Source organism: Aotus nancymaae, unplaced genomic scaffold, assembly GCF_030222135.1.
Source record: "Aotus nancymaae isolate 86718 unplaced genomic scaffold, 86718_ANA_hifiasm-v0.15.2.pri h1tg000059l, whole genome shotgun sequence".
NCBI lineage: Eukaryota > Metazoa > Chordata > Mammalia > Primates > Aotidae > Aotus > Aotus nancymaae.
Genome location: NW_026988473.1, coordinates 9,310,180 through 9,338,065, shown reverse-complemented (window position 1 = coordinate 9,338,065; position 27,886 = coordinate 9,310,180). Strand labels below are relative to the sequence as shown.

The 27,886-nt window shown below is 44.2% G+C and overlaps 1 protein-coding gene across 6 annotated transcripts; it reads right to left on the bottom strand.

Annotated features, from left to right (window-relative positions):
• Window positions 1–27,834, bottom strand: CPSF7 (cleavage and polyadenylation specific factor 7). 6 transcript variants are annotated; one of them, XM_064364823.1, is made up of 10 exons: window positions 27,761–27,834; window positions 27,030–27,138; window positions 20,102–20,320; window positions 19,179–19,282; window positions 18,618–18,790; window positions 14,821–15,235; window positions 14,317–14,435; window positions 9,566–9,734; window positions 8,435–8,602; window positions 1–2,057 (listed from the first exon to the last, which is right to left on the bottom strand). In XM_064364823.1, the coding sequence occupies exons 2-9, from the start codon at window positions 27,081–27,083 to the stop codon at window positions 8,440–8,442; spliced, it is 1,416 nt and encodes a 471-aa protein (XP_064220893.1). In that variant the 5' UTR covers window positions 27,084–27,138; window positions 27,761–27,834; the 3' UTR covers window positions 1–2,057; window positions 8,435–8,439. The 6 variants fall into 6 exon arrangements, with proteins under 6 accessions (XP_064220893.1, XP_064220896.1, XP_064220895.1 ...); XM_064364826.1 differs by having other exon boundaries at window positions 18,645–18,790; XM_064364825.1 differs by lacking the exon at window positions 27,761–27,834 and adding an exon at window positions 27,734–27,750.
• Between the last annotated feature and the right edge of the window lie 52 nt (window positions 27,835–27,886).

Genomic DNA, 27,886 nt, shown 5'->3' with positions numbered 1-27,886 from the left:
AACAGCTCACACCCCATTTATTATTTAAAAATATTTTGTTACAAAAGGAAAAAAATACAATGCAGTATAAAAGATTGACAGCGTCATCAAGTTTATTACACAATTTTCAACCTATCAGAAAGACAAACAAATCACCGACAACAGGGGGACGGGACCTTGGCCTTTTTGAGGGGTGTTTTTTTTCCTTTTGCTATCAGGAAATAAAACTAAAAATTGTGTCATTGAGTAAAAACAAAACAAAAATGGGGAGAAAAAAATTCTCCGGGTAAACGGCATTTCTGGTATTCTATATATATTTTTCCTTAAACTGTCACCTTGTTTTTCTCTACACTTTAAAATACACCCGGAGTTGCTCTCAATAAGCACATCACTTAACACTTGGCCGGTTGGGTGGGGTGCCATGTTCTGAAGTGGAGGTGGGGATGGGGTTGGGGGACAGGGGAAAAAAAGCTCCAACCTGTAGCCTCTGTCCCAAGGGAATGTGCCTCTCCAACCCCGTGGGGGACTCCCTCAGTGACTGAGGGCTACATGAGAAACGTGCTGGGAACAGAGGACGGGTTTAGTCCAATTCAGTCTCTCTCCTCTGAGCCAGAAGGGTCTCTAGTGACCCTATGTCTCACATGCCAACTCTCATCTCACATGCCAGGTCCCATGTTAGATGTCAGATGCCCTGTAGATGCATGCAGAAGTAGCATCACCCCATGGGTACCGCAGGACCCCGTTGCTGCCTCCTCCTCCAGCAGCAACCACATAACAATTTGGATGTTATGGAAAAGCAATTCCATTTGCCTGTAGAGAAAATGGCCCCCAGAGTGGGGTCCTTAGAACTCTGAGCTGAGTTCATTCAAGTCGGGCTCTGTTTCTTCTGGCTCCTCATCTGAGGCAGGAAGTATCTCCAGGCAGAGTGAGAGGAGCTATTAAGTCAACAGTCAAAAGGTGAAAAGACACCAAATTTCTGATTTTACCTGCATTCTAGTGCCAGGTTATCCCACAATAAGTAAAAGTATGTACCTGGGGGATGCAAGCCCACGCTTACATCAAACCTGAAAAAAAGAAAAGCCTATGGAAGTAGGCCATATCCTGCCCAACTTGCCTCTTTCCTCATTCCTCCTGGTACTTCACAAGGGTTCTTCATTGCTGAGGTCCCAATGTCCCCATCTCCCAATGGGCAGTACCTTCCTCTAAAACAAGGAAGTAGCCTTCTGGGGGAAGGGCTCCATGTGTTAAATGGAAAAGCCCCAGGGAAAGGGAACAACTAAGGGCTGGTTATTGCAAGAGGTAACCAAGCACTAAGCAGCAGAGGGTGGTAACTGGCTCTGCCAGGCTTCCCAGCAGAAAGCAACCTCATGGGCCTTCTCTGCTTAGGAGGAGCAAGTCCACTGAGAAGGCTGGGCAGCGCAGAGTTGAAAGAGTTCAGCCCTCTGGGAGGTGAAGGAAATAAACCGTCAATATGTGAGAGGGAAAGCAAGAACAGAAGTAGCTTTTCATAAGGTAATTTCTGTTCTCATGGTCCCTCCTCAAAGGGCTGGGAAGGTAGTAAAGGAGTTAAACAAAGAAGTGGTATGTTAGCAAGGGGTTTGGACCCTCTTGGCCCCATTAAATCTAGTGCTGAGGGCAGGACCCTGGGCATATTTTGGCACACCCAGTCATTCTCCTAGATCCCACATGGAGGATCTATTTTCCTTGGGAAGGAAGTCTTCCCATCAACCTCACCATTGAAGTGCTCCCGGAGAATCAAACTCATACGTTTTCTTGGACAAAGCACCATTCTCTATGGAGACCAGGGGCCTGGACATGTTCTTTGCTTCCTGTCTGCCACCCCTCCCAATCACACGAAGTCTTTAGGTTCCTTCCCCTGGCAAACAGGAGGTGTGGAATTGGGAGGACTGCCAAACAGTCTTCAATCCTGTAGGGCAGAGGGTATTCCCTGGGTGTCTGGAGGGAGTTAGGGGTTTGGAGAAAAGGGAAGTGGGTGTGGGGCGGCCTCCGTCCTTTAGTCCTGATCAAGGTGAGGAGATGCAAGTCCATTAAAAAAACATTTGCTTCCAACCAGACTCCTGCAATGAGAACATCAGAAGAAAGAAAACACAAGTTAAAGGTTACTTTCTGACTGATAGGGGCTGATATAAAACACACTGACATTATCTAACACTACAACATAAGTAGTAGGGGATGCAGACACAGAATGCAAGCCTGGAAAAACAAAGCAGAATTGTCTGACACTAGAAGTGGTGAGGAATGGTTGGAGGAGAAGCTACAGTAAGTAGAGAGAAAAAAAGCAGTGACATCCACTTTAAAGATTAGGTGAAAAAGCCGGGCGCAGTGGCTCACACCTGTAATCCCAGCCCTTTGGGAGGCTGAGGCAGGTGGATCACCTGAGGTCAGGAGTTCAAGACCAGCCTGACCAACATGGTGAAACCCTAACTTAATTAAAAAAAAAAAAAGATTAGGTGAAAAAAACACAATGAAATGAGGTCTCTGAAAGTTTGACTGAAAAGGACACTTTGGCTGCAAAAGTATGGATACTGTGACATTTCAAGAAAAGCTGCTAAAAGAAAATAAGGTGAGTTTAAATGCAGGTTCAGAAATCTATTCTGTGCAAGTCATAGCTTACCTTAAGGGGAAGGGGGAAAAATCTGGAAATGGGAGGTTTAGTGGTAAGAAAACAATTGTGCACACAACCAAATCCATGAATCCCCGAACACCCAAGAGGCCCTAGCAGGCAGGATGCACATACACAGGAAACTCTTAAATCCTTTTTTTTTCCTTTTAAAAGAGCCCTTAAAAAGTGTCTTTATGAGTATGTGTGTGCACAAACACAGCCCCAGAGATTTTCTAAGATATAATAAAACTCAAGAGATTTTAAGTCTTTCCCCACATGGCAGCCACAGGTGAGGAACCAGGAAACATACTAACACTAAGCCGGAGTCATGTGGCCAAGCCAGAACAGAAAGCAGAGCATGAAGAAACCTCAATGCAGTTAAGAACTTATACCCAAAAGGGTCTATTAAGCCACCGGTCACATGGCCACCAAACAAAGTTCCTAGTACACTCAAGCCCTATTCCAATGCTGCAATATGGAACACCACACTGCATCATGTGGGTGGTGGCATGGCCAGTCTGACCATATAAAACAGAATTAATAGTCAAAGGGAAAAATGAGGAATTGGAATTTCTCCTAATGCCCAAACCGGCAACACGGCCTACATACAAATGTTTACTCTTAAGTACTTCTGTAAAGTGACCTTACACCTACAACCTGCCTGATCCTTTTACACACTGAAATGACACTATTTTCAGCTTGGCTCCTCAGAATCTATATGGCCTCAGCCTTCCTGGCCTACCTAAACACCTATGCAGGCTGGTATTTGTCCCATTTTCTCTAAGGGAAAACTGAAGCCTTCAGTGCACTCAATGTCATACGATTAGGGCTTCTCAATCTTTGAATTCGATCCAAATTGAAGAGAAAGCTCAGTTTTCAATGGCTAATGAGGATAGGAATGAGGTGAGAATGACTATTTTTCAAGTAGGATGATGTCCTAAAATAACGAGATAACTGACATAGCTGAGAACTACAAAAAGTTGAAGACACAGGTTGCAGAGGATAACTTGTGTACCAAGAGAAGTAAGCCACAGCACTCGATTCTTAAATCTCCATAGCTACATTTTGATGCCAATGTTGGAATGTGGGCAGAAATCAGAAATTGGCTAATTCAGTGGGCCAATTAGCCTTTAAGCCCCAGAATTAGGTCCTATGCTGAGAGAAGATGGACAAAGAAGGCTACTGTTGTATTGCCACCTCTGGACAAAACACACCTTTCACTCTCAGGGAACACCTGTTCATAGAATGTAAATACAATTCATTTCTAACTAAAAGGTTGCTATAAATGAGGACTATGTACCATCTTTCCAACATGAAACCTCCTAAGCTGTAACTTGGTCACTAAGATGGAATTAAGAGTCCTTAGGGTGAGAATGTAAGAAATTGACATTTTTGGGGTGCTTGATTCAGTTCTTTCAGACTGTATTATTCAGATGAAATAACCACCATATTTAAGGGGTGACCGGGAAAAGTGGGGAAGTAGAAAATCTGCCTCAGAGTTAAGTTTCCCCATCGTGTCATGGGCCTACATAGTCAAATGACAGTTTTAGGCAATGTTGTTAAAGTATTTTCAAAGTTACCGAAAGAGAACTATCCTCATAATGGGAGAAACAGTCCCATCTTATTTTTATTACCATTATTTTTTGAGACAGGGTCTTGCTCTGTTTCCCAGGCTGGAGTGCAGTGGCACAAATATGGTTCACTGCAGCCTCAATCTCCCGGGCTCAAGCGATCCTCCCGCCTCAATGCCCCCAAGTAGCTGGGACTACAGGAACACACCACCATGCCCAGCTAGTTTTGTATTAGTCCCTGAGCTCATGCAATCCATCCTTCTTGGCCTCCCAAATTGCTGAAATTATAGGCATGAGCCACTGTGCCTGACCCCGTTTTATAAGTGGACGAAATAAGGCAAAGTGACAGCTAAAGACTCAGGTTGAGAGGTTTATTTCTCTATAACTAGATCAAGACAGTTGCAGGTGGGAAAAAAAAAAGAAAAAAGACAAAAAAAGAAAAAAAGGGGAGATGTTTAATTCTCAAACTACTACTGGATTAGTGGGTCTCACTGATAATTTCCCTGTCATAAGGCTGTCAGGAGCAAAGCCATCAGGAATGGTGACACGCAATTATCTTCTAACTACTAAACTGAATGCAGCCAAAGAAGACAGTTCATGCTCTGCACAGGTCAATCACCACCTCCCTGGTCACTCTTATCCCAGTCAGCTCCAAAGGACATACACTGTAGCCTACGTGTGGTTTTCAGCCCCCAAGTAATATTAGCAACTGTGCAGACCCAAACAAAAAAAGGGAAATGTTGCTACTACTACAGATGAGACAGGACTGAACCAAGACCTATTCTAATGCCTGCCCTCCTGCCCACCTGAGACTGAATTAGGTCTACCTTTGTCTGCTTTTCCAGAGAGTATGTGGACATCTCCCCAAATTCAACCTGTTGCAAAATCTAGAAGGAAGTACCTAGAACCCACAGACTAACTGTTGATTCTACATGGGTTATCCTAGATTTCAATGATGTAAACAGTCTAGGATTCTGTGGAATAAATGAGCAGCTAACAGAGAGACAAAAAATATTAATAATTTTTCATCTTCCCACTTATTTGCCTCTTTTGGAAGAAGACAAAAACAATTCCTAGCTATAAATCTGTTTAAGATAATGGCTAAAGAACAAGCTAGAAGGCAGCAGCCAAACCTAAAAGGAGTATTTTGGTTTGTTAGTAGGTTGTCACTAGGCAAAACACTGCAGAATTTTCCAACTATTTACATTCCAGCTATTGCTCATGAACTATACGGGCCCACAGGTGGTGACAGTTTCTTTTTTCTTCTTCATCCAGACATCACCATCCCAAAGACACCAAACACAACTCCTATTCTTTCCCCTCACCTTCCTTTTCAATTACCATTACTTTAGATCAATCAAACAGGCAAAAGATCAAGGACATCTTCTTAATGTACTTGATGTGAGACAGAAAAATGTGAAGTCCTAGAGACTTATAAATCTGCAACCACAAAATTGAGAAAAGACCCTGAAGTTACCTGGGTCATGTAGTAGCCTCCAGAAACTTCAGACAGACCCCTAGCCAGAGTCTGGCCTATTTAAAGATTTCCACAGAAGCAGAGTCAACACCTGCTCCTGTATACTTATATACTAGAAACAACCTTTCCAGAAGCTTTCCTTCAGCTGGGATTGCTAAGCTGGTGTGATGCAACCTAAAGATACAGCACCTCCCCCTGCCACCGACTCCATACCAATATGGAGCTTAAGAATGAAAGCAAAAGAGAAAAGCAGAGCTGAGAGATGCAGACAGACAAAGTCTGGAAAGACACAGCCAGAGCCCCTGGATCCAGCTGATCTTAACTGAACTTCTCCATTACTTAACACTTTCTCTCTCAACCTTCCTGCTTTCATTTTGCTTCAAAAGAAAATCATGGCCAATCGCAGTGGTTTCATGCCTGTAATCCCATAGCACATTGGGAGGCTGAGGCAGGAGGATCACTTGAGGCCAGGAGTTCAAGACCAGCCCGGGCAACATAGTGAGACTCCATAAAAGATTTGAAAATTAGCCCTCAGGTGGCTGAGGCAGGAGGATCACTTGAGCCCAGGACACTGATGTTACAGAGCCATGATGGTGCCTGGGTTCAAGCAATTCTCCTGCCTCAGCCTCCTGAGCAGCTGGGACTACAGTCGCTTGCCACCACACCTGCTAATTTTTTAGCCAGTGGCAGCCAGGACAGTGTACTCCAGCCTGGATGACAGAGCCAGACACCGTGTCTATTTAAAAAAAATTAAAAAACAACAAAACAGGCCAGGTATGGTGGCTTATGCCTGTAATCCCAGCACTCTGGGAGGCCAAGGCAGGTGGATCACCTGAGGTCAGGAGTTCAAGACCAGCTTGGCCAATATGGTGAAACCCTGTCTCTACTAAATACACAAAAATTAGCCAGGCATGGTGGTGCGTGCCTATAATCCTAGCTACGAGGGGGTGTGAGGCAGGAGGATCGCTTGAACCTGGGAGATGGAGGTTGCAGTGAGCCGAGATTGTGCCATTGCACTTCAGCCTGGGTGACAGTGCGAGACTCTGTCTCAAAACAAAACAAACCACCTTATCAGTGAGTCTTTTCCAAAAGCAAAAACCCTTCCATTGAAGTTAATTATCCACCATAAAGCCTCTAAAGCTCTTAAAGATAATTTTTCCAGATTATCTTTCTCCTCTCTGACTAAAGCATTTTCAAAATCTTTTAAACAAATTTTATCTTTTTTTTTTTTTTTTTTTTTTAAGAGACGGAGTCTCAGTCAGGTGTGGTGGCTCGCACCTGTAATCCCAGGACTTTGGGAGGCTGACGTGGGCAGATCACAAGGTCAGGAGTTTGAGACTAACCTGACCAATATGGTGAAACCCTATCTCTACTAAAAATTAAAAAATTAGCAGGCATGTCACATGCCTAGTCCCAGCTACTCAGGAGGCTGAGGCAGGGGAACCGCTTGAACCCAGGAAGCAGTGGTTACGGTGAGCCGAGATTATGCTACTGCACTCCAGCCTAGGTGACAAAGTGAGACTCCATCTTGGAGGAGAGAAAAAAAAAAAGAGATAAAAGAGATGGGGTTTCACTATATTGCTCAGGTTGGTCTCAAACTCCTGTTCAAGTGATCCTCTGGCCTCTGACTCCCAAAGTGCTGGGATTACCGGTGTGAGCCACCACAACTGCCTCTCCTCCCCACCTTTTTTGAGACAGGGTCTCACTGTTGCTCAGACTGGAGTACAGTGGTATAATCACAAATCACTGCAGCCTCAACCTCCCAGGCTCGAGCAACCCTCCCACTGCCACCTCCTGAGTAGCTGGAACCACCAGGTGTGTACCACCACACTTGGCTAATTTTTTTATTTTTTGTAGAGACAGGGCCTCCCTATGTTGCCCAGGCTGGTCTTGAACTTCTGGGCTCAAGCAATCCTCCCATCTCAGCCTCCCAGAGTGCTGGGATTATACGTGTGAGCCACTGCGCCCAGCCTAATTCTTAAAATCAATGTTGCACCTTGAAAACTAAGTAGGCAATGGTCTTATTACAATTTTCCTATTTTTTTTTTTTTTTGAGACAGAGTCTCGTTCTGTTGTCATTGAGTGCAATGGTGTGATCTCAGCTCACTGTAACCTCTGCTTCCCAGGTTTAAGCGATTCTCCTGCTTCAGTTTCCTGAATAGCTGGAATTACAGGCACGCGCCACCATGCCTGGCTAATTTTTGTATTTTTAGTAGAGATGAGGTTTCACTATGTTGCTCAGGCTGGTCTTGAACTCCTGACCTTGTGATCCACCCACCTCAGACTCCCAAAGTGCTGGGATTACAGGCGTGAGCCACCGCACCTAGCATGATTTTTTTTAATTGAAAGTTCATAATGATAATAACAATGGCTATCAATTATTGAGAACTTACTACATGACAGGTACCATGAGTGCTAAATAGCCTAAATGGACTCTTTCACTAAAACTTAGCAAGTCATTTGGGACAGTTACTTTTATTATCTTCATTTACAAATGAAGAAACTGTGGAACAGAAAGTAGTATGGCCAATTATTAGTGGAGGAACTGGGATTCAAATTGGTGCTTGAATGCACACACTACGCTCTCACTCAGATACCAGGTTAAGGTAGTCAAGACACAAGCAGCAAGAGCTGAATCTCAGGGTATGACTCCCCATAAAGCTGCAGGAAATCTGCCCCTATCCTTGCTGCATTCAGTTTTGCTTTAGAGAGAGAGAGCTCTTCACTATAAATCTTTTTTTCATAAAAGATCCCCTGGCAGCCAGGAACGGGGCTTCTTCCCACCTTTCTCAGTGGTGCCGGTCCCGTTCTCTATCCCGGTGTCTCTCGTGCTCCCGGTTCCTTTCTTGGAAATAATCATCATGCCGATCTTCATTATGAAGCAGATCCCGGTGCCTCCTGCTGCTCTCCCGGGACCGGCTAGGTGACCTTTCCCGGGACCGATGTCTTTTCCTATTAGAAAGATCATTCAGCCTCACTCAGATGGCCTATCACATTCTTTCCAAGAGTATAGTGTTTTGGTGTCTTTGAATATTTGCCTAAGCTACTCCTCTATTACTCTATCATGGGACCACTGTCTGAGGATTTTAGCTCTTTGAGGACTAGTCTTTTTTGGGAAAGTGACTAACAGGTAAATCTATTTGCTGAGAACATAATGTATCAGGCGTAGCGCTAATAATTTTGTATGCATTATCTGACCTAATCTTTACAACAGGTCTGTAAGATAAATACCACCACTGTCCCCGTTTTTTTTTTTTTTTTTGAGGTGGAGTTTCGCTGTTGTTACCCAGAATGGAGTGCAATGGCACGATCTCGGCTCACCGCAACCTCCGCCTCCTGGGTTCAAGCAATTCTCCTGCCTCAGCCTCCCGAGTAGCTGGGACTACAGGCACGCACCACCATGCCCAGCTAATTTTTGTATTTTTAGTAGAGACGGGGTTTCACCTTGTTGACCAGGATGGTCTCGATCTCTTGACCTCGTGATCCACCCACCTCGGCCTCCCAAAGTGCTGGGATTATAGGCGTGAGCCACCGCGCCCGGCCAACTGTCCCTTTTTTTAAAAATGAGAAAGATGAGGCTTGGAAAGTTGATTAACTTCCATATGCAAGGTCACACAGATAGCAGCAGAACTGGGATTCCAATCCAAGCTTGTAGGGCTCCAAAGCCCATATTCTTAACAATACCCATCTGTATTTTTTCCATATGAGCCCACTGCCTCACCCATCAGATTCCAGATGTTACAACACTTATTAATGAAAGTATCTGATTGGTTTCTTCCCCATAGACATGAAGGCTAAGGTCCAGACTTTCGGCCAGGTCCTTCCCAGATTCCCTGAGCTCCATCTGTCCCCACTCCCTATCCCCAGAAGAGTGCTGCTCAGCGCTGGTAGGTGAGGACGCAATCACCAACTCACCTGGAAGAGCTCCCACTGGCACCCACGCTGTAGGACTTGGCTTCAATGCCATGAAGACAGTCCTTAAGAGAGGAGATGAGGACACGGCAACGCTCATCATTGGCGACCCGGGACTGTTTGATAACTGCAATGGCTGTGAGCAGCGTCTCAATTGCGTCACTGTAATCCCCTGACAAACGATGAATGGGAAAGGCCAAGGATGAGGAAAGATGGTAAACTAACCGACCAAAAGGAGAGCTCAGGCAGACACAAACCAAGAGTAGCTGGCTGTCCCAAGCAACCACAGTAACACAGATGAGGCAGCCATTGCAGGTGTAAAACTGGATGATACCGGCAGGGCACGGTGGCTCACGCCTGTAATCTCAGCACTTTGGGAGGCTGAGGCGGGTGGATCACGAGGTCAAGAGATCGAGACCATCCTGGTCAACAAGGTGAAACCCCGTCTCTACTAAAAATACAAAAATTAGCTGGGCATGGTGGCGCGCACCTGTAGTCCCAGCTACTCGGGAGGCTGAGGTAGGAGAATTGCCTGAACCCAGGAGGCAGAGGTTGCAGTGAGCCGAGATGGCGCCATTGCACTCCAGCCTGGGTAACAAGAGCAAAACTCCGTCTCAAAAAAAAAAAAAACAAAAAAAAAAACTGGATGATACCTATGTTCCAGCGGTTTAGAATCTGACAGATGCTGTCAGATGAACAAACTGACACACTGCTGTCCAGGGGCTATTTGACAACATCTATTAAACAATGTGCATATTTTTTGAGCCAGCAATTCTACTAAACATTTTCTACTTCTGGCCGGGTACAGTGGCTCATGCCGGTAATCCCAGCACTTTGGGAGGCCGAGGCGGGTGGAGCACCTGAGGTCGGGAGTTTTGAGACTAGCCTGACCAACATGGAAAAACCCTGTCTCTATTAAAAATACAAAATTAGCCAGGCGTGGTGGCGCATGCCTGTAATCCCAGCTACTCGGGAGGCTGAGGCAGGAGAACTGCTTGAACCCGGGAGGCAGACGTTGAGGTGAGCCGAGATTGTGCCACTGCACTCCAGCCTGGGCAACAAGAGTGAAACTCCGTCTCAAAAAAAAAATTTTTTTTCTACTTCTGTTCACAAGTGTGTATGTTTAACAGTGTTTTAATGTTGCTTGTTATACTATCTTCAATAGGGTCTGGTTATATTGGTTCTATAGAATATTACGTAGTTATTAAAAAGCATGAGGTAAACAAAGTAATCCACGTAAAGCCCTCAGCACAGTGCCAGACACACAGTAAGGATCAATAAATATTGTCAGTTGATATAATAGGTGTCCAGAATATATTAATATAAACACGTTTCAAAACCATATCCCATTTTTGTGAAAACAATAAAAATTATATATACTCTCACATGCACAGAAAAAATTCTGGAGGAATGGATACTAAACCATACAAAGTGGTCTTACTGGTGGTCCTTGTATAGAGGACTATTTTGTTTTTGAAAGAGGGTCTCGTTTTATCATCCAGGCTGGAATGCAGTGGTATGATCATAGTTCACTGCTTTTTTGAACTCCTGGGCTCAAGCCATCGTCCTGCCTCAGGCTCCCCAGTAGCTGGGACTACAGATGCATGCCACTGCACCCAGCTTAGTTTTCAAAATCTTCTTGTAGAGATGGGGTCTCACTATACTGACCAGGCTGGTCTCAAAGTCCTGGCCTCAAGTGATTCTCCCGCCCAGGCCTCCTAGAGTGCTGGGATTATAGGTATGAGCGACTGCACCCTATGAGAGTTTTTAAACAATGTGTTTACAAATTACTTTTAATCTACAATAGATGTATGTGTGTATACATGTTATATATAAAAATAAGTGTGTAGTATATGTGTGAACTAAAAAAATTATGATCAGATGCAGTGGCTCACACATGTAATCCCAGCACTTTGGGAGGACATGGTGGGCGGATCACTTGAGGCCAGAGTTCGAGACCAGCTTGGCCAACACGGTAAAACCGGGTCTCTACTAAAAATACAAAAATTAGCCAGTTGTTGTGGTATGTACCTGTAATCTCAGCTATTCGGAGGCTGAGGCAGGAGAATTGCTTAAATCCAGGAGGGAGAGGTTGCACTGAGGTGGGATCACATAAGTGCACTACTCCAGCCTAGGCAATGGAGTGAGACTCCGTCTCAAGAAAAAAAAAATTATGCTGTCATCTAAAACTAGGCCTTTCATTTCCCAACTCAGCAATGCCTGGCTCAGGGATAGTGGTTATGGGGTGGGTACCTGCACTTTGCTGTTCCAAGCTAAGTCAAGAGCATTAAGGACAGAAGATAATACAAAGAAAACATGAATCCAGACAGTGGTCCAGTGAAAATGAAGCCTGGCAGCTTCATCTGTGCAAGGCAACAGGAATAGAAACTACTGGAGCAACTGTCCAGTGGAGACCCAAGAACATGAAGACTCCATCCTGGCAGGGAATTGTTGCCTGTTTTTGTAGGCAACTTCAGTGAGTATTTGTGGTTTGAATGAATGGAATGAAAACAACAAAAAAGGAAGGAGATCACAATTCAGTTAGTGATCATCTTAGTGTGAAAGGGTTGATGAGGAAAAGGGGAAATGAGTACTTTCTTCATACTGCTCTATGTATTTAACCCATTACAATGGGCAAATATTACTTTTAAATTTGAAAATACCTCTTTTTTTTTTTTTTGGAGACACAGTTTCACTCTGTCACCCAGGTTGGAATGCAGTGGCACAATCTCTGCTCACCACAACCTCCACCTCCCAGGCTCAAGCAATTCTTGTGCCGCACCTCCCAAGTAGCTGGGACTACAGGCGCATGCCACCATGCCAAGCTTATTTTTGTATTATTAGTAGAGATGGGGGTTTCGCCATGTTAGCCAGGCTGGTCTTGAACTCCTGACCTCAAGTGATTCACCTGCCTTGGCCTCCCAAAGTGCTGGGATTACAGGCACGAACCACTGTCCCGGCCTAAAAAGATTACTTTAGATGTCAATGTAGATTTTTCTGGTGGGAAAAAAATGAAGGGAACATGTATTATATACTTTCTGTCGTTAACCTACTCTGGGATTCAAGTTTGGCAAGACGATGCAAACATGAAAAATGAGGGAAAGCAGATAATATTTAGGGCTAACTTTTTTTTTTTTTTTTTTGAGACAGAGTCTCACTCCATTGTCCAGGTTGGAGTGCAGTGGCTCGATCTTGGCTCACCACAACCTCTGCCTTTCGGGTTCAAGCGATTCTTTTGCCTCAGCCTCCCAAGTAGCTGGGATAACAGGTGCCCACCACCATGCCTAGCTAATTTTTGTATTTTTAGTAGAGACAGGGTTTCACCATGTTGGCCAGGATGGTCTGGATCTCTTGACCTTGTGTTCTGCCCACCTCTGCGTCCCAAAGTGCTGGGATTACAGGGATGAGCCACCACGCCTGGCCTTTTTTTTTTTTTTTTTTTGAGATGGAGTCTCCCTCTGTTGCCCAGGGTGGAATGCAGTGGCATGATCTTGGCTTACTGCAACCTCTGCCTCCCAAGTTCAAGCCATTCTCCTGCCTCAGCTTCCTGAGTACTGGGATTATAGGCATGCGCCACCGTGCCTGGCTATTTTTTATATTTTTAGTAGAGACAGGGTTTCACCATGTTGGTCAGGCTAGTCTTGAACTCCTGACCTTGTAATCCGCCCACCTCAGCCTCCCAAAGTGCTGGAATCACAGGCGTGAGCCACTGTACCTGGCCAGGGCTAACTTACTCCTCAGGAAATCTGTTAATCTACAAACATTTATATTCATGTAGGGGAACTCACAGGAAGGAAGTGAATATGGCTAATGTCATGATACAAAAACTGAACCAGAACTCTGAAACTTCCTGTAGACTCTTCTTTTAAAAACCAAAGATATTATGGTCAGGGGTTTCAGAATCATGACTGCTGGTTCTGCTCACTTAATACTGACAGCAGGGCAAAGGTTAGCTGTAAGGGCATATAATGCCTTAAGATGACACCCAATAGACTTGCCTCTTTTTAGGATAGGCTACTTGCTCTGCTTAAGACTCCCAAATGTAATCAGATTTCATATCAAACCATTATCTAGGCCACACGCGGTGACTCACAGATGTAATCCCAGCACTACGGGAGGCCAAGGCAGGTGGATCACTTGAGGTCAGGAGTTCAAGACCAGCCTGGCCAACATGGTGAAACCCCATCTCTACAAAAAATATAAAAATTAGCCAGGCATGGTGGCAGGTGCCTGTAATCCCAGGTACTTGGGAGGCTGAGGTAGGAGAAGTGCTTGAACCTTGGAGGTGGTGGCTGCAGTGAGCCAAGATTGCACCACTGCACTCCAGCCTGGGCAACAGAGCAAAACTCCCTCAAAACAAATTAAAAAAAAAAAAAAACAACCCACATTATCTAGTCAAGACTTCAGGGTCTATATCTGGTATTGGGTCTACTACACAGACACTAGATCTAAAGATCAACCATCGAGATCGAGATTTCCACGAGGCAGGAATTTCATTTTACAACAAATACCACAATGAGATAGTATTAATTATGTATATTCTAGGCATTAAGTTGGTTTTCATGAGGGCAGGCCTACATACAGGAGCTTCCTCAAGGCCAAGAAAGCAGGTTATATATTGCTTTTCCAAGTGTGCCACTCTTGATATCTACAGCACTCCAACTTTATCTTGTTGAACTTCTGCCACTTGAAATGACAAAATCAGTAAAAAACTAAAGGTTAAGGAAAAGGCAGCAAAGGTAAGCATGAATTACCTGCACTGGCTCCAGATACCGCTTTGGAAATGGCACTGCTGGAAATTGCTCTGTTTCGCTTCATGATATCTTCAAATTCAGCTTCACTCACTGTAGAGGCTGGAGGACCCGAATCTCGGCTGTACAGAGAAAATACCATCCTTGATTGCTCACACCTCGTTACTGTTACCGTATTCTACAATACTTTTGTAATTCTGACATAACATACAACAATATCATCTGTAGGATTCATAGCAGCTGCTTGAAGCATTTAATTTAATTAAGCACCTTAAAGGGGGATATGAGGGACACGGTTTGGGTCAAGTGGTTAAGATGCAATCAAAACATGAAATAAAAACACTAACAACCAGATGGTAAACTATTTCCCAGAAGTCAATGCTATGACAACAGAGTGTCCATAAGGGAAAGAGCAAGGAATCGGTGCTCACTTTCTCAGGGAGAATAAAATGCTTAGTACATTTATTTATCCTGGCTCAGATCTGAAAGGAACAAGATAGTCCTTACCTGCCATGGTGGTTATAGGGGGCAGAGGCCTTCATGTAAGTATCTGGTGGAGGCCCCACTGTAGCATTTGGTGGGGGGAAGAAGGCTGGATTGAGGTGAAGGGCAGGTGGGATGGCCCCAGGGGGAGGTACAGCAAGATGAGGAGGTAATCGAGGAGGTGGGGGCATGAGATGCTGGTAGTGGATACCAGGAGGAGGAGGAGGGACCCCAAAGCTTGAGGAGAGAGGTGGTGGGGGTGGAATTGGTGGTGGAGGCAGACCCATCAGGGGAAGGGCTGAAGGAGGACGATTGAAGTAGGGCAGCACACTGGGGGGCTTATCCACACGAGCAGATGAGGGTACTAGGTTCTCAGAGGGTGTGGCCCGTCCATCAGCAGAATCACTAGAATCTCGGGAATGGGCCCGTGGAGGTATTCCTATGAAGCAAAACGGAACTAATGTTACTGCCCAGGCTTTATACAAACCCATAGGACCAGCTCATCCTGCAGGAGTTATCAGACACCATACAGAGGAAGCTGACTAAAGTGTCTGAGAAACAAGGTAAAATCATCTACTGCCTTTTCTTTGGCTTCAGAGAAGGTCAGAAGCAACTCAGTGAAGACATAAATCCAAAAAACAATATTGTCCTAAATCCTGTCAAAGAATGTTTTTCATCCACAACTCCAGAAGTACTTCAGAACACATTTAATTTATCCTTATATATGTCTTCTATTTTTAAATGTAGAAGGATCCTAACAGCCCACAAGAAAATGACAGTGTTCACTGATGTTCAGGTGAATTGCGGTTGACCTGAAACCCCGTATCTCCTTAAGAGTTCAGGATCTCTTTCCTTAGACTAATACTAGTTAACCTCTTCCTGCTGCACACTTAAATGTTCTCTTTGCCACAGGGCATTGAATAGGGAATTTAGGGGAAGAGAAGGAGTGGCAGGAACTGAATGGTACTTCTATTTACATACTAAAACGAGTAATCAGGGTGAGAAAGAGACACACATGAAGAGTACACAATTGGAGGTTAATTGAAAGGTAAGAGAAACTTGGGAGATAAGCCAACAAAAGATCTGCCCACAGAATGAGCTGATGGCACATAGGTGACAGTAAGGATGTTTAGCAAAAGCTTGCTACAAAACAAGTCTCAAATCTGGGGAACTCCCGCTACATTTCAATGGCCAAAATCCTCTACACCTCAGGGCAGCCTACTAGGAACACCATCACCTCATGGTGATGTGCACAATAGGAGCTCAGACCATGTTTTAAACAGCTGGAAGCATGGCTTCTGACTGTCAGGTCACTAGGCTAAAACTTGCTCCTCTCCAGTTTAATAGTCTAAGCCTGGTTAATGGGGACTCCAACAGAAGAACAGGATCACATGGGCTTTGTGGGGGTCTTGGAGATAGAAAGATGCCACTGGCATCAGGTGTGGAGGGAACGAGTGCTCCTTAAATTAGAACATGACAGTTAACCCCAATTCCTGAGTAAAGCCTAAGGTGGACTCAATTATGTTGACAACCACCTAGATTTTTCTATTACAGAACAATGCCAGTGCTGTCTTGTTCTTCATGTCTCAAACACATGGCAAATGGCTCTTTCTTTCTTTCTTTTTTTTTTCTTTGAGACAGAGTCTTGCTCTGTCGCCAGGCTGCAGTGGAATGGCACAATCTCGGCTCACTGTAATCTCCGCATCCTGGGTTCAAGCAATTCTCCTGCCTCAGTCTCCAGAGTAGCTGGGACTACAGGCGTATGCCACCACGCCCAGCTAATTTTTCTATTTTTTAGTAGAGACGGGGTTTCACCATGTTGGCCAGGATGGTCTTGATCTTTTGACCTCGTGATCCGCCCGCCTTGGCCTCCCAAAGTGCTGGGATTACAGGCGTGAGCCACCGTGCCCGGCCGCAAATGGCTCTTTCCTAGAGTTCTCTTAAGCTGAAGAACAAAAAGGTATTAGGCAAGTGTAATCTGACAGCTAAACACCTTCCTAGCTACTACCGTTTTCACATTTGCAAGGGTTCTATTTTTTATCTATGGCTACAAGTCCCAAAAGAGGCAACCATTTTTATGCGGAGGAAGTTCACCAGCTTTACTTAGTGAATTAACAAGAGTCTAGGTCCATCAACATGACAGAGCAGAAAAACAGCACTCAGTTACCACAATCTTTTCAGCAAAGAAAGGTAACATGAAAAGCAGCTGAGTAGAAGTAGGAATGTTACTCCCAATACAACTATAAAGTTACATACCTAAGGAAAGCCAGGGTTGAATTACAGAAAGACTCCAAAACAGAGGGGATCTGAAAATATGACTTGTCAAGGAAGAAAAGTGTGTCCTTTCTAACATGGAGCAGTAAGAGTTCACACCAAATCCATCCAGGCTGTCAATCTAGTTAAAAGAACAGCTGTTCCTATGCAAGAGTGAAGTGGCCTTATTTCTACCTGGAGGATACACCCAATCAATACAAGACACTATTTTGAGCCTGGATCCAAGCAGCGACAGAACACTGGTGATGAACTTTGCTGTTCCTTCCCTTACAGCAAAAGAAAATAAAGGTGGTTGGCTGTCTCAGGGACGGCCTTGCAAGGAAAATCCAAGGTCTGGTCCTCAGGTTCAGAAACTTGCTTCAGCTGGGGTGACTGGGCCCTAGGAGACTAATTCATGCTAACCAAACTCACAAGACACTGATTCATAAACCAGAACACCAATTTATTAATTTACAATGAGAAATATAACTGCCCAAGCAGACCGGAATACTTGTTGGCTGGTCGGCGCATTCTCTTCCCAGTAGGAGAGCCTAATTGGTAAACTAAATTAGCATCAGAAAGGGGCTTAGTGAGTACAGTCAGAATAAAGGGAGTAAGATGAATGTAAAGGAAACTGTCATCAAACTAAGGTAGTCTGATTTAACACTTTTTTTTTTGAGACAGAGTCTCACTCTGTTGCCCAGGCTGGAGGGCAGTGGTGCAATCTCGACTCACTGCAACCTCTACCTCCTGGGTTCAAGAGATTCTCCTGTCTCAGTCTCCCAAGTAGCTGGGATTACAGGCACATGCCACCATGTCCAGCTAATTTTTGTATTCTTAGTAGAGATGGGGTTTCACCATGTTGGACAGGCTGGTCTCAAACTCTTGACCTTATGATCTGCCAGCCTTGGGCTACCAAAGTGCTGGGATTATAGGCGTCAGCCACCGCACCTGGCCTGTAACTTTCTTTACTAATGGAATATACCTGCCAAGCAGACTAAACATTTGGTAGTCAAAAGAGCACCCTCTCCCCTGTACAATGCTAGAGAAATGTTGTTCAATTCTTATTCTCCAACGCTCCTTTTGGATGATTCCTTACAGTATCCTTCCAATGTACGTTTATGAAAAGATTAGAGCCACCTTTATATATCATAAGCTACATTTTAGGGTGGCTGCCTCTTGATAATTTATAGAGAAGCACGTCTTAAAAATCAAGCCCATTCACCATATGCTGATTTTTAGATAGAAACACAGAATTTAGGTGGATGGAACTTTAAACAGTATGTCACTAGTCCAGATGGGCAAACAGGCCCTAGGCAGTAAAGTGACTTGGCCAAGGTCACACAATGAGTTAGCGGTAGAACCAAACTACAACCTGAACCTACTTGACTTCTAGCACAGTGCTCTTTCTCCTACACAAACCTATTTTGGGGACTACTTGTTGACCATGACACCACTCAAAACCACCATCACCCTCCCCCAAAGTCATCTGCACTGTAGGATGAGCCTATACCACAGAAAACAAACCCACAAACATCCCCCCCTTCATACAGATGGTCTCCACGTACCCCCTCTTGGGACTCGGACACACTCACGTTTCCGAGCCTGTGCCTCAAACTGTGACAGGTTCTGCCGGGTGGCCGGCCTCACGTCCACTTTTTCTCCATTAAGAACTTTTCCTGGTAGGAGTTCCAACAATTTGTGGACAGAGTTTTCAGAGGCTACCACCACCTCAGCATACCTTAGGAAAGAAAAATTAAAAATGAATGAAATCTGTAGACAACCAAGAGAAGAAAAAAAGAAATTCTTTCACTTTTAGTAAAAAGTGGTAAAGCAAAGGACATCTTGCTAAATTAAACACACACACACACACACACAGCACTACTAACAACAAAGAGATAGCCTAAATCTTTATTTTTTTTCAAATTAAAAATCAGTATTCTTCGCCCCTTAATAGATGGATGTTCTATTACAATGCAGCTAGGTCCCTTTCTAAGGCAGTTTGCCAAAACCAAGGCAGTAAGCTGGGCCAGGGGTGGGAGGGATTAAAATCCAGGGCCAAAATATAGTGCAGATCTGTTATCCCAATGGTTACAAATTAAAAGGGGCTTCTCAAATCCAGACCTCACCCTTTGGACTGGCCATTTGCTCGATTCTCTGCAAATTTCAACTCCACCACATCATAGACTCCTATAGAGCGAATAACCTGGATCAGCTGCTGGTCTGTGGTCCACTGGGGCCGGCAAGATGGAAAAGGAAGAGATGTCAAGAGCTACCTCCCCCACCCCTCGCCCCGCCAATGTCCCAAACCCTGCCCCCAAACCTAGGATTCTAGTCACAACTAAGTCCCCCCAGAGGTAACTCAAAAGCCTGGAAATATTTCAATTAGTACAGATTTTTCTTATTGTCCTCACCCACACAGAGTTCCAAACCCACTCACCCCCAATCCCCATCTTTAGAGATTAAGAAGATTAAAACTTATTGTAACTTTGACTGCCATTTGAGCTGGCTGGTCATCAGTTCAAACACTGACTGCTAGCAACTTTTTAATTATAGATCAGACATGCTAGAGTTGACCATTGCCAGAACTTCCCCCATAGAAAATACATTTCCTCCACCACCAGCCCTAAACATCACAAAATAACTTGCAGAACAACAGTCACCACCTACCCCAAGTATACTAGAGTTATCAAGGTCTTTAATCCCCATCACCCACCATTATCACAGGACCATCTAATGACCACCAAGAGTTCAAGGTGTTCACTCTGAAATCTCGTCCCACAGATGACTCTGCTAGACATAAAGCCCCAGGGTCAGGGGCAGTAACAAGATGGCAGAAAAAGCAACTACCCACTTAATCATTGCTTTCTTCGGCACCAGTACGTCCTCAGGATAGTTCTCTTTCAGAGATCAATCCAACCTGATCCCAGGAAAAAGAAATCCAACCCCATCAGAGCACAAAACAGTGCAACAGTAGTTTCTGAAAATGCCATCACCTCCCAGTGCTCTCCCTCCAGCCCACCCATAAGCATTTTTGGTTACCCACACTCACCCAGGAGAAGCTGCCCACATAGACGGCAGCTCGTCTATTACGCAGGCCACTGTAGGTATACAGAATTGCAGGGGTCTTGTTGTTGGGCTTGGGAGATGGCTCCTGGCGAACAGGAGGAGGTGGCTCAGTGCTGCTGCTTCTGTCATCTGAAGGCTGTGAGGTGGCTGTCAGCACATCATCATACAGGTCAATCTGATCTGTATTGTTGAATTCTGGGTCCTAAGAGATGAGGGGTTGGCAAAGCTAGGTTTGCAAACTTCATTTTGTTCATTCTATTTCACTCTAGTTTATTAGAATCCGGTTAAATACTTGGTAAAACATGTATAAAACTTCCTTGTCCTACCGTAGAAAACAAGGTAAGAAAAACCTCCGGTTGAAAGTGTATCACTTAATTATGCTCATTTTCATCCCTCAAGATTCTGTTAACAGTCTGTAAAGTTTCTGGCTTTAGCCACTGGTAAGAATCAAAACGCAATGCGTGATTAAGCAAGCAAAGAAAGATTACGCAATGAGATGCATGGGCTGCTGTTATCAATAAGTCAGCTTCTAAAGACATCTAAAATATGCTGATGAAAACGTATTTTCAACATCTTATGCTATTTCCAAAATCAAGTGTTACATAAAAGTCACTATTCTATTTAATAACAAATTTATTTAGAAATAGAATGCAGAGGAAAAGCATAAAAGTGGGTACAAAAATGCAAAAAAGATCGGGAGTTACTGATTTAAATCCTTGATTGGTACACAATTTACCAAAGCTCTAAAGCTCATTGTATACAATCAATTATTCCATCAGAGAAATAAAAAAATAAATCAAAAGGAAAGGGAATAATAACAACAGGGGTTTTCCCCTACTAAGTTATATTTCTCAAATGACATGCAGACCCAATGCATTACCATGACACGTGTCTAGGAGACTTTTTAAGAACCTATATCATAACCTGTGTCACAGTAAGCATTTACAATATGAATATTATGGGAGATGTGCAAAATATACATTCTGCCTATGTGATATATTACTATATACCAAAACCCTTAAAACTACAACTAGTACTACTATATGGAACCTTAATGTTTAAGATTTTACAGAGAGGGTGCAGGGGCTCACACTTGTATCCCAGCAGTTTGGGATGTAGAGACAGATGGATTGCTTGGGCCCAGGAGTTTGAGACCAGTCTGGGCAACATGGTGAAATCCCACTTCCACAAGGAATACAAAAATTAGCCAGGCATGGTGGCACATGCCTATAGTTCCAGCTATTCAAGAGGCAGGAGAATCACTTGAGCCCAGGAGATTGAGGCTGCAGTGAGCCATGAGTGGACCACTGCATTCCAGCCTGGGCAACAGAGTGAGATCCTATAACCAAAAATAAATAAATAAATAAAGTGCTCAGGATTCTACAATATAATTATCTCAGAGAAATCTTAAGGATCAGATAACTATTTTATTTTCATAGAAGAATTAGACAAAACATTCAAACAATGTTTTTTTGTTTTTTTTTTTTTGAGATGGAGTTTCGCTCTTGTTACCCAGGCTGGAGTGCAATGGCACCATCTCGGCTCACCGCAACCTCCGCCTCCTGAGTAGCTGGGATTACAGGCACGCGCCACCGTGCCCAGCTAATTTTTTTGTATTTTTAGTAGAGACGGGGTTTCACCATGTTGACCAGGATGGTCTCAATCTCTTGACCTCGTGATCCACCCGCCTCGGCCTCCCAAAGTGCTGGGATTACAGGTGTGAGCCACCGTACCCGGCCTCAAACAATGTTAAAGATAATGCTGCCAAAATAACAGAAAGAGCAAGTAGTTCAGTGTTATAAGGATGCCATGGCAGTTTCCTACCATTGCTATTCTTTTAAAGAGGGAATAAAGGAAGCACCTAAGTTGGGTAACTTGTCTAGTACCTGAAGAAACAGTTTTTCCAAGACAACTAAAGACATGTGGCTCCCATAACTTTCTCCCTCCAATACCACAGCAAGAACTGCTAATTCTGAAGTGAGACTGAAGAAGACTTACTAAAAAATGTACTTTTAGACCTTTTGCAATTCTTATATTATAGGAACCTTTGGAAACAATCTTTTAGTTTCTAAATTAGGAAGAAAATGCACACTATGAGAATAACCTTGGGTTGTTCTGAAAGAGAAGGGGGAAGGATTCTACTTCCTGAAGCATATAAATAATTTCAAATATTACAAACAATCTAAGAAACCCACCAGCCGGGCTTAACCCTTGTAAAAATGTTAGAAAAAGAATAGCAAGAGAGAGTCAACTTTTAGGGGGCAACTTAAAAACAAGAAAAGGAATCAGTGAGGCAAATAAGCACAGGAAGCTTGTTTCATGTAGTCAAACCCATAAAAAGGATTGTGTATAAAAGGGTCAGCATGTAAAGAATGAGGAGAGAAGCTAAGACTGGAGAGGATAGGGTGGATAATAAATAAGGTGAGGTCAGCTGGGGCTAATAACTGGGCGAACATTTTGTGTGCAAGTAATCACCATAAAATATTTCATAGCTCTTATGTCTCACACCATCCCAACTCTAGACAAATCACTCTTTCATTCAGTTACCAGGTATGATGAGTTGCTCCTGTGGTTCATGGTAGAGAAAAGATTTACATAAGTTACTTGATCCTATCCAATGCTCGAATCCTTAAAAAGCACTACCTCACACCAAGATTCTTTCTTTCTTTCTTTCTTTCTTTCTTTTTTTTTGAGATAGAGTCTCACTTTGTCGACCAGTTTGGAGTGCAATGGTGTGATCTTGGCTCACTGCAGCCTCTACCACCTGGGTTCAAGTGATTTTCCTGTCTCAGCCTCCCTAGTAGCTGGCATTACAGGTGTGCATCAACACATCTGGCTAATTTTTTAATTTTTTTAGTAGAGACAGGGTTTCCCCATGTTGGCCAGGCTGGTCTCATACTCGGTGATCTGCCCACCACGGCCTCTCAGAGTGCTGGGATTACAGGCATGAGTCACTGTGCCCAGCCTTCATTTTTTTAAATCCAGGATTTTCAAATGAAACTTAAAGGGAATAAGGAAATACATCATCTTAGATAATCAAATGGAAACAAACTGAGATCCCTTTCCATGCAATATCTGTAATTTGGATGTATATGTCTAATAGTTGTAATATAAAAATTATCACCAAAAACTAAGTAGTGGACTAACATGCAGATTTTGACAGCTCAGAGACCAAATGCATTACCAGGAAACCCTTCATACTATAAGCTTAGGCAACCAATTTACTCTTTTAAGATCCCTTAAAGAATAGAACAGTCTAGATCTAGGAGGATCTTGGTATGGCTAACACTTTCAGAAACAAAAGGATTCAATGAATACAAAATTATCACAAGATTTAAATGGTCTCTGCAGGCCACAGAGCCACAGTTCAAAAAAGCTAGTGGGAACTGCACAGGGCAAGTCTGTTGAGGGTTCTACCGAATAAACAAGGTATCAAATTGTTTGTATTTCAATCCCCTATTATCATTCATTTTACTTGTTCAGCTAGCAAAACAGAAACACAGATAAGGGCCTGAGATTTTGCTGATGATTTATGCAGTAATAAAGTAAAACCAAATTCTACAAATTAAGAGAAAAGTACATTGTACATGCACTGATGTTTAAAGTTTCATTCCAGGGAGATTAAACATGAAATATATATTTAATATTGAATGACTATCTCAAAGAATTTTGTGTTCAACAGCACAGAAAGAACTGTGACTGTCTCATGAAACTTCTTGCTTCTCTGTAAACAAGAGAGAACATGTGTGATTTTCAATTTAAATAAGATCTTCTCCACTTGTCTGCTCAAAGTTCCTACCTGCCACCCTCTTCTTCCTGATATCCCACTGAGGGAAGTAACTAGCCGAGGATTTATTTTTCTCAGATATATGAGCAACCAACTTGATATCATTGTTTCTTTTCTTTTATTATTATTATTATTATTATTTTTTATAAGATGGGGTTTCACCATGATGGCCAGGCTGGTCTTGAACTCCTGACCTCAGGTGATTCACCCACCTCGGCCTCCCAAAGTGCTAGGATTACAGGCGTGAGCCACTGCGCCTAGCCTCTTTTATTTATTTCCTAAAATTTATTAATAAATTTTTCTTAAAAATTTATTTATTTTTGAGACGGAGTCTCGCTCTGTCGCCCAGGCTGTAGTGCAGTGGTGTGATCTCAGCTCACTGCAACCTCCGCCTCCTGGGTTCAAGCGATTCTCCTGTCTCAGCCTCCCAAGTAGCTGGGATTACAGGAGCATGCCACCACACCTGGTTAAGTTTTGTATTTTTACTAGAGACGGGGTTTCATCGTATTGGTCAGGCTGGTCTCAAACTTCTGACCTCAGGTGATTCACCCGCTTTGGCCTCCCAAAGTGTTGGGATTAGCCCATTGTTTAATTGTAACCAAGGTTTAATAAAAAATTACGACTTTATAATGACCATTTCCACAGTTCTCGCTTCACATCCTCCTTGCCCTTCACCGGACTCTGCATTGTGATTGTCCACCACCTCTACCCACCACAGGGTGGAATCTGTTCCGAGTACAGGGATGTACTTTTTTTTCCCCCTTTTACCTCACTAGTCCTGGCAAAGTGCTTAGCAAACACAATTAGCTCAATAAATACTTGTTGATGGGAGGAAAGAAGAGAACTGGGCGCACTGTGTAAAGCCTGTCTCAGTATCAGAAGACAAACTCCCAGCAGAGCAACCACTCTCAGTCATCTTTCCAGAGTTCTTCTCCCTGGCCCAAGAGAGCCAGTGTGAATCCCAGGACTCCCAATGTGACAGAAATAAAGTAGCTCTGGCAAAAAAGGTTTTTGCAGCAAATGCTCTACAAGATCAGGGAGTAAGCACCAAAGGGTTCCGTCTAGGAAAAATATTAATTTTCCTTGGGGAGCAAAGTACACATGAAGGGCTTCTTGTGCACGGGCCAGCTTGGGGCATATCAGTAACATTCTTAAAACATTCTAAAACACAATTGAGACCGCTGTCTCTATTTGTTTTTTGAAGGTAGTAAAAGTCTGATTCAAAGGAATATGGAAAAACTCAGGAAAACAATGGTTTTGTAACTAAATTAACATATGGTACTTTTCTCTTTCATCCATAATTATTAGACTTAATGAAAAAATTTTTTTTGCTGGGCGTTGTGGCTCACACCTGCAATCCCAGCACTTTGGGAGGCTGAGGGGGGCAGATCACAAGGTCAGGCATTCAAGACCAGCCCAGCCAACATGGTGAAACCCCGACTCTACTAAAAATACAAAAATTAGCCAGGTGTGGTGGTGCACGCCTGTAAGCTCAGCTACTCAGGAGGCTGAGGCAGGAAAATCGCTTGAACCCGGGAGGCAGAGGTTGCAATGAGCCAAGATCCAGCCACTGAACTCCAGCCTGGATGACAGAGCGAGACTCCATCTCAAAAAAAAAATAAATTCATGTATTTAAGACAATCAGCAGCTATATTTAAAGGACTTCACGGTTTACCAGAGAAGAGACAAGAAACCTGTCATTAAAAAGTATAATTGGTGAAGCTGTATAATGGGTACAAGGTCATTACACTATTCTACTTTTCTGTATGGCTTATAAATTTCCTTGTTACAAATCCATAATGCACCAAAAAATAGATTTTAACGTAAAGTTATGCCAGGTGAAAAATAAATGGCACAAATCCACCTCTTCTGTTGCCTCATATCAAAGTCAGGGTCCAACCAGGTAACTTTCCTTTTCTAGCCCATTCATCACATGCTTTTGCCAGGTCCCTATGTATATCCACTGGAAGATGCCAATGGGAAGAGCCAGCTTACTTAGGTAGAATAGTGCTGAAAATAACCCAGGCAAGATATTAGTAAGTTTTAAATAGAAACTTTGGAACATTCTTGAGAATTGACCTCAAGATTGAAAAACTGAACCGTATGGAAGATTTTTTTGTTTGGTTTTTAAGAGTCAGGGTCTTGCTGTTGCCCAGGACAGAGTGCAGTGGCCCAATCATGGCTCACTGCAGCCTTGAACTTCTGGGCTCAGGGAGTACCTCCTGTCTCTCTCCAGAGTAGATGAGACTACAGGCACAAGCCATCACAGCTGGTTGCTTTTTTCTTTTCTTTTCTTTTTTTCTTTTTTTTTTTTTTACATTTTTGTAGAGACTGGGTTTTGCTATGTTGCCCAGGCTGGTACTGAATTCCTGGCTTTAAGCAATCTTCCCACCTAGCCTCTGGAGCAGCTGATATTACAATCAAGAGCCATCATGCCCAGCTCTAGATAAATTTTTGTATAATGTTCCCAGGTACAATAAAAACAAATCCAACTAAGGGTATGTGCGTGGATTTGTCTCTGTCTTTTAACTGGTTTGTCTAATGTCTTTACCCTTTTATTCAATCTAGAAAGACTAAAGTTAATCAGTAAAATTATACCAAAATGCCTGTGGACAGCTCATGACTGGAGTCTATCTACTTATAAAAGGAAGTAAAACTTAATTGGAATGGAGTTGAAACTAAATGTTAAAGCTATCTTTTCTACTTTGCACTGTCATGGTGGAGGGGACTACACTTCTCCAGCTGCAGTTTGAGAATGTAAAGGAACAGATATCAACACTATCCTCATGAATACTATAGCAAATGTACTTTTGATTTTTAAGTGTGGTTAGTCTGACATCCAACTTTGGCTTCCTGGGGAGTAAATTCCACAGGTTGATTCACTATTCTATTACAGGTTTTTATTTGCGCTTAAATCAAAGCCTTTAAAATTAAGCCTGGAGCCTCAAATTAACATAAAGCGGAACGGTGAGTAGTCTTTAAAGTTTCTGCAGGAGAAAAATTTTAGACCGGATAGACGCGTGTTCAATCCTAGGGCTCGTACAGCTTGAAACCACTGCAAGTTTGCTGAAAATGATTCCTCAGATGATCAAGGAAAATCCCAAAGGTCCAGATGACCCCTCACCTGGTTGAACTCCTCGTCTGCATATATATCAATCAAGTCCACTCCTTCTGACATGGCTCCGGAAGGAAGATCGCGAGCCCGGAGGATGGACAAAGTAAGGAAGATGCCACTGCGGGATTCGGAAAAATGCAAGAATGAGAAGGCATGAGGGTCCTAAGCTGGGAGGAGGGCAATGGTTGCTAACCTCGCGTCTCCAGAGACGCAGCATCCCGGCGGCCCCAGCTCGGCCCCACCCGCTCCGCCCCGCCCCCGGCCTCGCGCCGCCCCCCGCTCTCCCAGGCCGCCGGGGGTCGCTGCCCATCACCCTCGGGCCCGACCCGGGTAGCGCCGCGTCGGCGCCGCAGCTGCCTATGGCGCGATGGAAAAGTCCCACCCGCGGCTCCTAGGGACCCAAGGACCGCGTTGCGAAGAATGATCGCGGCGAAGCCCACAGCCCCTGTCCGCCGCACCTGCCTAGGCCCCAAGGCGGCTCCGGCCAGGGCCCCTGGGGGTCGGGCAGCTCTAGCTGCCTCTGCTCCCCACCCAGGCCTACTCTTCGCCCCCAGCTAGGCCCGCCCCGCTCCCTCCCCACAAACCCGGCCCGGTGCTCTCTGCCCCCTCCCTCAAAGGCTCACGCCTCCCTCCGCCCACCGACTCCGGCCGTCCCATCTCAACCGACCCCCTCCCCGCCTCAGCGCCGATCCCGACCCCTCTTCCGGCCCAACCTGCCCCCGGCCGCGCGCCCCCGTTACCGGGAATATGGCGGCGGCGGCGGCGAGTCCGGACTAGGCCCGAAGCGCGCGAACCGCTCTCCGCCCCAGGTCCCGCCCCCCCGCCGCTGGCGTCACACGCACCGCCACTTCCGGCATACGTAGGGA